The following is a 12,567-nucleotide window of genomic DNA, read 5'->3' as shown; positions in this document are numbered from 1 at the left end:
TGGACATGATAGATATGTGTGATGTCCCACAAATCTGCATGTATTATAACTCCACAGCAGTGAGTGAGTAGTGAGTTATTGGTAGTGAGAACGTACATGGTACATGGTACAGACAATACCGTACAAGCTAAAGGCAAGAGTGGGAAAAAAACCATTCTATATCGAGCACAGTGTGTAGACATACACTACATTATGTACATCACCCCTATTCATTACATCTATCTATACATCACCTCTCTCTCTCTATCCCAGATATTCCATAAATCTCATGTATACATTCCAAACATTCCAGACATGCATCCCATACAGCGTATTCCCTTTCCGCCCCACTGCCTCACTGCCTCACTGCCTCTCTCCCTTTTCCTCCTCCCCACCATTTATCAGTCATCTCCAAGGATGACACTGTTGCAACCATACTGGTGTGATTCTCATGGCTTGGCCTGGCCGGGGCTGGCTTGTCTGAGCGTTCCGATCGTTCTGATCGGAGACGTCATATGATCCCATCTCATTCACCTCATAACATAATATGCATAGCATTGCCTTGCCTTGCCATACTCGATACGGGCTCCTCCGGGACCCCTATGTGCTTGCACTTGTACTTGTACCGCATGCATTGTGAACTCGGGAGATAGTTTGTGTGAAGAGAGGGAGAGAGGGAGAGAGCAAGGGTGAATAGTAGATAGTTTTTGTGTGGGTGAAGTGTAGCTGAGTCTCTTCTAGTGCAAGCCAACATCGTTGACTCCCCGAGAGGAGGGCGACATGTACTTGGGCAGTATACCGCGCGGTCTCGGGCCAACCTGATAACAACCAGAGCGGCGGGTGCTGGTCGAGGGCGAATACCGAGCGACGTGATTGTAGACCGTGGGTCAATCATACAAGTAGGTAGCTGGTAAGGCCCGAGCAAAGGCGTGAGGCGCTTGGATGACTTCGACTCGACTTCGATATTATTTGGTAGATGGAGTCTCAAAACTGAAGATTCGATCTCGCAAGAACCTTGCATGATGGCTCGGTTATATGCCACGAGGCCATATGGAGGATACTGGCTGTCGAGATAGGCTCATGATCTGTCTATCCTTGTCTCGCAGTGGGACTTGTCTTTTGACGACTCATGGTGACAGTGGCGGTGATGTACGTCCATTTGACAAGGCTTCACCATGGCACTCAGTCACCATTCCATATTTGTCAAAGGCTCAGCAGAGACGAGAAGACCCTTTGGACCATCTTATCTGCAATAAGACAAGATGGTCGACGGGATTGTGTGGGTGCAGTCCCGCTGCAAAAATTCGCATCGGTGATACCAACGAGACCAATTCACACGGTCGACGTCACCGTTGATGGCGGCAGACGTTCATCAACCCAGATCATAGGCCATTTTCTCGACCGCACCGTCCTCATGTACGATTGCTGCTCGTTGGTGGGCTGGGGTAGTTCTGCCGTGAACTCGCGGCGTGCGACGACGCGATGGAGTGCTGCGGCACCCGCCACCACGATCCCAGCGATCAGGATGCACAGAAACACCACGAGTCCGTCTGACAGGCCCATGGTGGTCGAAATTTAGACCAAAATACTTTTTGAGAGGGAGGAATGCTCGAATTAAGGCCCCGATCGACGTTTTGAATGTCAAGGGATCAGTGGGTGGAACAGGGAATGGAAAGAGTGCAAAAAGAAAAGAGAACCATTGGGAGACTCACCTGACGCGGACTTTCTGTATATACATATCTCACTAGAGAAATGTTCGCACAGTGTCTCGGCACATTGTCTCTCCCGGTGGACACCAACCCGGATCGCAAGAGAGCATTACGACGCAAAATCCCCCCTCCTTGAGGATGGCGGGCTGCCTGATGCAGGATTCCCCAGCACCAGCCCAACACCAACTGTGCATAACGAGAATGTTGTGTGGGCAGGTGGAGCGACAAACACACAGCGCGTCCGCATCCGAGGGGCTTTAACTCGACGAGAAGAGCCAATGAAACCGTCAGGATCCAGGACACCAGCGCGCGTAAGCCCAGAGTTTTTCCAGTTTGTCGCAAAGCCTGCACGGTTCAGGAGGATGGTCTCAGATCGCATACCGGGACCCAGTGAAATATTGTGCTTTTGTTTTCCATCCCCTTCTCAATTCGCTCTTTTCTGCAACGCCGGATGACCTCGGGAGAGCCACGGGTTGCGGCTGGTGGAGACCAGTTCACCGGTTTTCCCAAGGCTGTTTGTGGCTGTGAACACGCCAATGACGAAGTAGGCTGCCATGCTCGCTTGGGTTAATTTAAAGAGAGACCGCTCAGCCTGGTCCATAAATGACTCGAACGCCGGTGGACAACACGGAAGCAGTTGAAGAAAGACAATTCTGCCTTGTATACCTTGTATGCCTTGTATGCCATGTATGCCTATCGCCCAGGATCCTCCGACACTGTACCCTCGAAACAAAAGCCTACTCAGGGGTAAATAAACGACTTGCCATCTCTTCAATCCCCCTTGGGGGCCGTCCCAGGATTTCACCGATCAAGGGATCAACTGTCGCTGTCTCCCCTTTGGCGATTCCGTCCTGAATTGCTGTTAGCACCAATCTGGTCGGACGGGAAAGCCAGGCTTGTTGCTCTGGAATACTTACATGCCAGCCACTCCAGCTCTCCACAACCCAGAAGTTGTCCTCGGGCACACTTTTCTTCTCAACCTTGTGATAGCGTTCGGCTTCCTCTCTGCCCACGATGTCGACTTTGACTGTGCGCCCGGTGTGCTCCTCGACCAGCTTGGCGACATCGCTGATGCTGGTTGCTCGTGGACCAGTCAGGCTCAATGTCTGACCGAGATACTTCTCATAATTTTGGAGAATCTTTGCAGTCGCTTCCCCCAGGTCATCCCATGTGACCCAAGCCACTGGACCATCATTTGGAATGACAAATCTGATCTCGCCTGCGTCGCCCTTTTTGAATTTTTGTGGTTGAAACCCAGCGTAGAGCCACCAGCTTTCTGCATAAATCCCCTCTCTCACAATAACATATTGCAGTCCGCTTTGTGTCAGATATTGGATAGTCCTGATATGCGCTTGCTGAACACCCGCTATGCTGTCTAGGCCGGTCTTGCCGCCAAACATCAAGCTGGTATAAATCACAGTCTTTACACCAGCCTGTTTAGCCGCGTCGATTGCAGCCTTATGATGGAGCCATCTGTCGACACTTGGCGAGGGAAACGAGACCAGAAACAGAGCGTCGGCACCTTTGAAAGAAGCGGCCAACGAGCCAGGGGACGTGAAATCGCCATGGCGGATCTCGATGCCGGCATCACGGGCAGCAGGGGATACTTTGTCCGGATGGCTTGACGAAATGATCAACTGTGATGGTGGAATCAACTTCTGGCGTAGCAGTGTATCCAAAACTCGGGACCCCAAATGTCCCGTGGTTCCTGTAAGCACAATCATTGTGTTCTGTTTATACGCGATCCCGAAAACCCTAATGAGCTTATCGTGCAGTTTAACAAATGATTGAGTGTAGTGAGTGTACTTGTAGAGGTTTGATGACCTGGAAATTTCTCCACAACCACTCGAGAACCACACGATGGCTCGAAATTTCTGGATTAACCACGAACCTGTAGCCCCAGAGCCCCAAAGCTTTGCTTGGTAATGACGTTTTCAGACTTCGGCAGATGTAGTCCGAGATAAAAGGTGCATTCGCTAGAGGAGCGATCTCATTTCGAACAGCAACAGGAGAAAGATTGATTATTCTCGTGAACGTATGCTCTTTCCCTGCAGCTCATCAAGGCTGCAGAGCTTCGCTTCTGCCGTGAAATTCACTTGCCTATGAGGAACTCGATTCTCAGAACTCGGAACTTGTAGGGGAATGACTGGCGGCTGTAGAGCTGCGGAAGCCCAGACGAATCAAGATGGTGGCCCCGCCAAGCCTAAGCAGCACTTAACGCGTCCCGCTTGACGCGCCTGGCATCCTTATGAGAAACTGCGCTGCGTGCTGTTTTCATGATCCAATAACCCGCACAGCAACAAAAACACAGTATTGTCAAGTCATAACAATGTCAGGTCAAGCTGAATCATCTTCTGCGGCAGCGAGAAAAGCTCTCAATGCTGCTGGCAGTGGTGCAACACCAGATTACGAACTGCCATGGTAAGCCCTTCTCACCCAAAAATCCGCAGAGCAGGATTGACCGACGTGAAGGGTAGAAAAATACCGACCTGTCTATCTCGACGACGTTGTTGGGAACACAGAGATCATCGAACGACTCAAGATTATTGCAAAAGATGGAAACATGCCGCATGTCATCATCTCTGGCATGCCGGGAATTGGGAAGACCACATCCGTCTTGTGTCTTGCGCGGACACTTCTGGGCGACGCATACAAAGAGGCCGTGCTGGAGTTGAATGCGAGCGATGAAAGAGGTATCGATGTCGTCCGGAATAGAATCAAAGGATTTGCGCAAAAGAAGGTGACGTTGCCACCTGGGCGGCACAAATTGGTTATTCTTGATGAAGCCGACAGGTATGGAGGTGCCGGCCGCATGTTTACGCGAGTCTAACTTGGGAGTGTAGCATGACACCTGGGGCACAACAGGCGCTGCGACGAACCATGGAAATCTATTCGAACACCACCCGCTTTGCATTTGCCTGCAACCAATCGAACAAGATCATCGAACCTCTGCAATCGAGATGTGCAATCCTGCGGTTTTCCCGTCTGACGGACGCGCAAGTGGTGAAGCGCCTGATGCAAATAGTCGAGGCAGAAAAGGTGGAATACTCCGAAGATGGCCTGGCTGCTCTCGTGTTCAGCGCAGAAGGAGACATGCGACAGGCGATTAATAACCTGCAGAGTACGTGGGCAGGATTCGGCTTCGTCAGTGGGGACAACGTCTTCCGAGTCGTCGACAGTCCGCACCCCGTAAAAGTCCAAGCAATGATCAAGGCATGCTGGGAGGGCAAGATCGACAGCGCAGTTGACTCGTTGAAGGAATTATGGTAAGTCATACGGTTCTGATCATTGCGGGCTCATGTCCGACAATGTGGAAAGTCACAACTAACCGGCATGGGGCAACCCTAAAAAGGGATCTGGGATACTCCTCACACGACATCATAAGCACTATGTTCCGCGTCACGAAGACCATCCCCACACTCTCGGAGCATTCGAAACTCGAATTCATCAAAGAAATTGGATTCACGCACATGCGCATTCTCGAGGGAGTCCAATCTTTTCTGCAACTGAGCGGGTGTTTGGCCAAACTGTGCAAGATAAATATGAAGCCGGAGCTGTTTGAGGTTCCAGCATGAAGGACGAGCGATTAATTAACGGGACGGCAAGGGGCGGCGGCACCAGCGGTGTGCTGAGAAAAGACGTCCCAGATGCCATCTTGGCACTTCCAGACCGACACGGGCGGAGACCCACGCTTGACTCTTGAATGAGAATAAGGACTACGATGTATTGCTTGGCAGGCTTGTACCGAGCCCAGCCAAGCTCCAAATCCGCCAATCTTCGCTCCAGTGCTGCGGCATTCAGCGTTGCCCCTTCAAGAGGGGCTCGACGGTTACTCGGAAGTCGGGGCCCAGCCACCGATTGTCCGATCTGAGTAAGGGGAGGTCAATTCTTTCTTTCCAGCTTTCCACGTCATCACCTACTGATTTGTCCCCTTCGAGGAAAGCCGACGTCAATCACTCTGAACCCCTTTGGTTGATTTGACTGCTCTCCGGGCTACGAGTACGTTGGCTAAGTGATAGTTCGGGGAGGTTGCGGTAGCACAAGCAGCGTGACGCGTCAGTGCTATTGGCACGTCAGTCGGGCAGACACAGACTGTCGGTTGAAGCTGAAGATTGCCCAGAGTCTACGGACGAGCAACATACGAGGCCCAGTGCCCCTCTCGCTTGAATGGAATTTTGAATGTGCCGTATTTCGAGGCCTCGGAACCAGGGCTGTGATGGCGGCGAGGCCTGAGGGTTTTGAGGCTGAGGTGCAGATGAAGGACCATTGACCTGGGACTTTCCCCAGGTCCGCAAAAATAGACACGAATCAAGATGGATCTTTTAAAAGCCGGACCCTTGAGCATTGAGTTTAGCCCCGATTGGGCGTCACGGGGGCCTGTACGAGGTACCGTGGCCCCGATGCCAGATAGAGGGATGGAGAGATGGATGAGCCAAGCCAATTGATGTAGCCGACTCTGGAGGCCGTGCCAGCCTGCCAGGCCCTAGGCAAGCCTGGCAAGCCTGATAGCAATTGAATGTGCCTGCGCTAGGCTCCAACAGGCCTGAAAAGGCCCTAAAGAATCAAAATTTCCCGGCCATGGCTTGCATGACGCGTCCTTGTCTCCGACCTCCGTTCCTTGCACTAAGAGGACTCTAACTGTCAATAGCTAGCAGTCTCCCTTACCAGCCACTGAATCCCCGTATAATGATGCTAAGTTCGGACTTCCAAGAAACCGCTTCCAGCCATGCGGTAAGGCTGTGCGCTCCACCCCTGTTCCCCCCCAACCCTGCGATCATCCAGAGGCCGTCTCTCGAGTAATAAGGTGACAGACAACAAACGCATGGCTCGCCTGAGGCTCGTTGCGCCCTACGAGATCCCTATATCTTGCTCCTTCCCTGCCACCTTGCATTGCTCTTGCACTCTTTCAGCGCCCCTCCCACAACAGACAAGCCCGTCTTTATCCTCCTCAACATAAGTCAGACCTCGACCGACATTCTCAGTCGATCATACTTTGTACTCATTTATCACCACTACTTAGTACACGCATATCAGATATCCATTCTCATCCAGTATGAAGTCTTTCGCATCCGCCGTGCCCTTGGCGGCAGCCCTGTTCACCACCTCCACTCTCGCATGGCTCCCATCCTGCTCGGTATGTCCTGCGCACATGTTCTCTTGTTAAAGGGTCTTAATTCTAACAAATCTGCAGTGGTCTGACTGCATGGGAAGCTGGGATGGCACATCCTGTGACGCCTCCAGCGGCTGGGACTGCCTCTGCTCCAATCAAACCGCCATCGCTCAGTTGAACACCTGTGTTGCAACATCCTGCACGAACACCACCGATCAAGAGGGTGAGTTGCCTATCACCACAATAAGAGCCAGGAAATAAAGTTCACCGAGCTGACACCTGAATATAGCTATCTATGGCGCTGTTGCACAGCTTTGCGCCAACGCAGGCGTTACAGTCACCAACTCTCAGCAAGCAACATTTAGTGCTACCTCTGGCGGTTCGGCCTGGCCTTCTCAGATCACGGCCGGCCCCGGTTTCGGTCCCGGTGGTGGTTGGAACTCGGATCAGTGGTCAAGCTGGATCTCTGCTTGTTCCACTGGCTTGCCCTCTGCTCCCAGTGGATGGGGTGGCCAAGGTCCATGGGGTGGCCCAGGCTCCTGGGGAGGTCGTGGAGGTGGTCCTGGTTTCGGACCCGGTGGCTTTGGCCCCTGGGGCACTAAAGCCAGCGGTGTCAACTGCGATCAATGGACCACCTGGACTGCTGGCTGGGGTCCTTTCTCGTCGTGGACCGGTACCTGGTCCGGCTGCAGCACCACCACCAACAGCCCTATTCCTGCGACCATCACCACGACCGTCACGACTGGCGGCTCGACTCAAGTCATCACTGGCACAACCTTTGGTATCCAAGCCGTGGCTGCTGCTACCAGCGCCTCTGACTCGGGCAATGCCGCTCCTTCTCTTCGAGGTCTCAGTGCTTGCGGCGCTCTCGTGGCGGCTATCTTTGCCACCATGATTGCTCTGTAATTGCACTTCTGGAAGAGTTGCATTCTTGACATGGGCCACCAGAATATTTCTGACACCTACTGCATTGGACACGGAGAAAATGTTACACTGGGACGGTCAGGGACACGAGATTAATGACTATTACCATTATTATAGGCATTCATGATGGATTGTATTGTTACTGGGGAGTTTCAAAGTTAGTCTATATCACTGCGACCGACACGAGAATGAAAACATTGTGCTCCTAAGCATTTGTTCCATGACTTCGATTTCCCTTGTCACACCACCACGTGAGCTTCGAATGTGGTTACGAGGCTGCCAAGAATTTCACTCGCCCATCAAGTTCCCTGTACGTCATCCTTGATCGCTGGAGCAAACTCTCGGTAGTCCAAGTCACATCAAACACCATGAAATGCGCTTGGTGAGTTCAGAGTGCGAGCCAGGCACTGGTTGTATCTACGAGGCAGCAAGCCGAATGCGAATACAACTGCAATTCGTGCGGGGGAGAATGGTCGCTGCCTGATATCTTCAGGTCACCTGCTCCTGCCACGTTGAATATCTCGAACCACTAGCCACCGTGCTACCTACCACCCAAGTCAACTTCTTTCTGGCTTGGTATGATCAAGAATTTCCAACCCAGCTGTTCATTAGATTCGCCCTATAATCCGACTCTTTCTGGGATCCGAGAGATAAAAAACGTCCTCATCGCATATCGTCGCCAGCCATGAAGACTGTCAACACCCTTCCCCAGCTTCTTACCTTGTGGTGCATTTGTTACGCCCACAGAGCCTGGGCTCAGGATGATGTTGATGCATGCGCTGTAAGTGAACCAAGTCTTGTTGGGGCTTAGGGTTCCCTTCGCTAAGATGTCCCCCTTAAATAACAGCTCGCTTGTGTCGCAAATGTCAATGGTACGAACTGTCAGCGAAGGTATGTTGTGTGCACGGTATTCTGTGCCATGTATAGGTAGTGGTCGACTTACAGGGTCGTGGCTAATGACAGTGAACAGCGAATGGTCGTGCCTGTGTGCCAATAACATGTACATTGAGAGGCTTAACAACTGTACCGTGGCTTCTTGCAACGCTACGGATCAAGAAAGTCTGTACTGGTGTTTCAATGCTGCTATCAGCCGGATACTGACCACTTGCAGTTACGTATTCTGCAATTGCCGAGATATGCGCCATATTTAGTGTGCCTGTGACTGTGAGTCTTCTGTCTTCATCTCCGGCATCTCTTTTTGAGTGCGAAGATCTATCGATTTACTTGTAGACTTTGTCAAATTCGAGAAGCAGTGACACTTACCTGTCTTGAACAATAGATCGGGCCTGAGGCTACTGTTTCTATTTCGACATCCGATCCTTTGTTCAGCACCGTGGCGATACCAAGCCAATCGACCATGCCTCCCGCAACAACTCCCACGCCCTCAGGTGCTACCGGGACACTGCTGTCGACAGGTGGTGCAAGCACTTCGACCGAAGAGCCCTCGGCCAGTTCTGGCACTTCCACAGGCTTGTCAGCTTCTCCGTCGCAGTCGTCGAATGACGTATGCCCATTTAATCCACCTTCGGAATGGATGTTAATCTTGGGCGCGGGAATTGCAAGCCTTGTGAACATTATCTCGCTTTGACGCTGGTAGAACAGGGACAGGGATATTCCAGCTGGGAATTTCGCCGATTTGCTTCTGCAAAGCTAAGAGAGTCAGTCCATCAGCTTCCAGAAGCGAAATCACTGGCGGTCTGCTTGTTTTTTCGAGCACAAGAGCAGCGGTTCATGCAGGGTTGACCCGCTTACACAGGGCAGCCAATGACCAGGTTGGGAGAGAAAAGAAGCTAGTGGCCCAACGGTACCGGAGAGGATCGAAGTATTATTATCAGCGAGCGGCTAGCCCTGCTTCTTAGGGATTGCCCTACAAGTATTTCGTCCCAAGTAGGGATTTGCACAGGATCAACCCCCTTTAACGACATGAAAGTTATGACATAAGAAGGCACCAATTTGTCAGTCTGAGTTGCTTCTCGAGAGATATCTAAAACTGCTTGTAGCGGACCTGACACATACATGTATCAATGAACGGCCGGAAACAGAGCCTTCCGAACGATTGCCTCAGTCCTTGATTTAATGTCGAACACATGGTTTGAGGAAGGAAGGGAGGCACATCAGCGGGTGACATTGGGGTGCTCAGGTCGTCGCTCGATAATCGTTCCCCTTTTTCCTCCCCAAAGTGATGCCCAATTGCCTATCACCCGTTGTGAAAGTTTATTAGCCCTAGCAAGCCGCCCCAGGGGAGCAAAGGCCGTCTAGCCCCGTGGGCCACATTACGGGGCGCAGGCGACGAGTATTTCGGAGCGAATTGGGCACCATGATCTGCGAACCCATGCCTTTTTCTCAAGCTAAAGCCTCTTTGAGTTGTAGTTGTAGGGATTTCCCAATCCTCGCAAGTCATTTATACGAATTGGGAGAGGCGGAAAGGACATCCCGACGTGGGATGCTCGTTAGCGATCAATAGAGTAGGGGGAGAGGGCGGGATCGCTTGGGCCAGATGGTGCTGGGTGGTGCGAAGTGGCTCAAACTTCGTCAAACCAGCTCTGGAAAGTGAGGGAAACTGAACCCGGGAGGCATGGTGGCACAAAGGTCCATATAATAGGACGAAAGGATACGGAATAGCCTCGAGTCAGCCTGCGTAGGGGACCAAGAGGAAAGATTATTCCCTTTTGTCTCTGTCCTGGCGTCCTCTTCCTCGAGAACTCACAATTTTGAAGACTTGGTTGTATGAGTTGTATTGTCGATTCACCTAGCGTCCACGTCGAGAGCGCAGAATGCTGCGCAGGCGGTTGAGTGTCCAAAGCAGCAGTGGTAGTAGTAGCAGCAACAGCAGCAGCAGCACCGTGTTCCTGCAGAATCGAAGCCCAGCAGAAATTCTAGGGTTCCTTCTCTCAGCAAGCGCCGACCAACCGCAGGCAGCATCAGCACCGGAACTCCCCCTACCAGAAACACGTCCGACACGCCCGACACGACCGACCCTCACCCCTTTCCACTGCCCATCCACGCCTGCGCCCAAGTCGCTGCAACTACTGTTGCTGCTGCACCATCCACCATCAATACCGACACCACGGAGCCTGCATCCTTGGAACACGGCCATTTATCACCGCGGGCGCTTGAAAAACAACCTGTCAGAGATGCAGATGGACTAACCGCAGAGATTCATCATTCCCATGCTCCATTTTCAGACCCGCGATCTTTGACCTCATCCTCCACCCAGCCTGCACCTCCTGCCGACTACCTCCTATACCAACAGAAGCCGCTTCCCCTCCCGCCTGCACCTTCACAAGCTCCTAGTCCATACAGAAGATCCTTTCTCGAAGTATTACTGCCGCGACAAGGCCAAAAAAGAACCATTCCGGCCGACGAGCGCTCTGCCACTTCTCGTGTCCTCAATCCCATCAATTACGTCCCTCGTCCTACTCCAGTGCGAGTCCAGCCTCAACGACCCCAGCTTTCCACCGACGTGGGTGCCGGTGTTCGCGGTACCGGCGACGTCCATACTCTCCTCAGCCTTCCCGAACAACGTCGCTCACGTCAACACTCTCCCACAGACCCCATCGTCGAGCACAGTCCTCATCTGACTCCAACCGGTGACAGAACTAGTGTCGGTCTGCCTTCTAATCAACAGCGCGGTAGCACTTTCTTTCCCGAGCCTCCTTCACAAGGCACCGCCGGACTGATGGTGGACCTGGAAAAACAAGATCCCAGTGGCCTCAAACCGCCTGAACGCGTGCACACAGTACCTGTGTCCAAATTCAATGGAGACAACGGGACTGCGACGCAGCAAGCATCCTCTGTGTTGGGACAGAGCTATGGTGTCAATCCTCTCGACCAGCCCTTACAGCCTCCTCGGCGCATCACCTCTCACAAGTCACTGAAACGAGCACAATCCGCTGCCTCAATACACTCATCTGCATTTGGCGGGAGAGCCTACACAGATAGCGGCCATCCTCCGAACACGGCATCTCTAGAAGATGTTGAAAGGGGTATACCGAACGGAGATGAAGACAGCGACGTCGCCGAGGAGCTCGCTTGGGGTCCTTCCCACCCTTGTTTCCCGCATCTGAATCCACACGTTCCAGTACACTCCCTTGAGTACACCGCCACACGCATAATTCGTATCCGTCGCGACTGGATGGTGGTGGGCGACCTCGCTCCTACATTCTCGAATATATATCCCGAAATCCTCGACCCTCTAATGCAAGAACAAGAATTCCGATATGTAATAGAACACATCAATCAAACTCTCTGTCAAGCGTACGACCCTTTCTCTGCGTGGAACTGGTTTGACGGCATCATGGGTGTATTAACAGGTTGGCTCTGGGAAGATTTTCGACCCTGGGGAATAAAAGGCGCTTTAAAGGGGTTGGAAGAGTGGTTGGAGGATTGGAATCACACGGTCGGCGCGCGAGATGGTGTGAAGATTATCCCGCTGAGGAGGACCGGGTACATGAATCTGGACATCCAGATTCCCGATCCCCAGGTGAGAGTCGTCGCGGAGGATGGGGAGAGTCAAGGTCCTCGACCCGATACACAGGGGAATGGGCCTGCGATTGTACCGCCGCAGAGTGCAACTATTGGTGCAACGAGCAAGACCCATTGATGACTCGACTGCGACTTTACGAAAGAGCGGAGCAGGGAAGGGGAAGTGTCATGGCGCCATTGGAGACGTCCGAAAGGGAAAATCGTTCTTTCTTTTGTCATACTCATGTCGTGCTTTGTGCATATTGGACATATTCCAGGCCCATCGTGGGCACGTATCACAGGATTGGGGGGCATTTTAGCGAGGGTTTCAGCAAGGCGTTTGAGATGTCTTTTTTCAAAAGTCCCCACGAGCATGGGCAA

At 52.3% G+C, this 12,567-nt stretch overlaps 4 protein-coding genes across 4 annotated transcripts; 3 read left to right on the top strand and 1 right to left on the bottom strand.

The window, feature by feature from the left end:
• Positions 1 to 2,425: 2,425 nt before the first annotated feature.
• On the bottom strand, positions 2,426 to 3,412 carry AYO21_07870 (hypothetical protein; the record flags this gene model as incomplete). Its single annotated transcript, XM_022657823.1, has 2 exons — positions 2,426 to 2,539; positions 2,606 to 3,412. The coding sequence occupies 2 exons, from the start codon at positions 3,410 to 3,412 to the stop codon at positions 2,426 to 2,428; spliced, it is 921 nt and encodes a 306-aa protein (XP_022509850.1).
• Positions 3,413 to 4,017: 605 nt separating this feature from the next.
• AYO21_07869 (replication factor C subunit 4) lies at positions 4,018 to 5,263 on the top strand (the record flags this gene model as incomplete). The annotated part of the gene is made up of 4 exons (XM_022657822.1): positions 4,018 to 4,109; positions 4,161 to 4,481; positions 4,532 to 4,954; positions 5,074 to 5,263. 4 exons carry the CDS (start codon positions 4,018 to 4,020, stop codon positions 5,261 to 5,263), a joined length of 1,026 nt encoding a protein of 341 aa, XP_022509849.1.
• A 1,478-nt stretch (positions 5,264 to 6,741) lies between these two features.
• On the top strand, positions 6,742 to 7,704 carry AYO21_07868 (hypothetical protein; the record flags this gene model as incomplete). The annotated part of the gene is made up of 3 exons (XM_022657821.1): positions 6,742 to 6,822; positions 6,880 to 7,021; positions 7,088 to 7,704. 3 exons carry the CDS (start codon positions 6,742 to 6,744, stop codon positions 7,702 to 7,704), a joined length of 840 nt encoding a protein of 279 aa, XP_022509848.1.
• A 1,375-nt stretch (positions 7,705 to 9,079) lies between these two features.
• On the top strand, positions 9,080 to 12,325 carry AYO21_07867 (hypothetical protein; the record flags this gene model as incomplete). Its single annotated transcript, XM_022657820.1, has 2 exons — positions 9,080 to 9,226; positions 10,544 to 12,325. 2 exons carry the CDS (start codon positions 9,080 to 9,082, stop codon positions 12,323 to 12,325), a joined length of 1,929 nt encoding a protein of 642 aa, XP_022509847.1.
• Between the last annotated feature and the right edge of the window lie 242 nt (positions 12,326 to 12,567).

The sequence above is a fragment of the Fonsecaea monophora genome (assembly GCF_001642475.1).
Source record: "Fonsecaea monophora strain CBS 269.37 chromosome Unknown Scaff64, whole genome shotgun sequence".
NCBI lineage: Eukaryota > Fungi > Ascomycota > Eurotiomycetes > Chaetothyriales > Herpotrichiellaceae > Fonsecaea > Fonsecaea monophora.
This window is presented reverse-complemented; position numbering and strand designations above follow the sequence as displayed.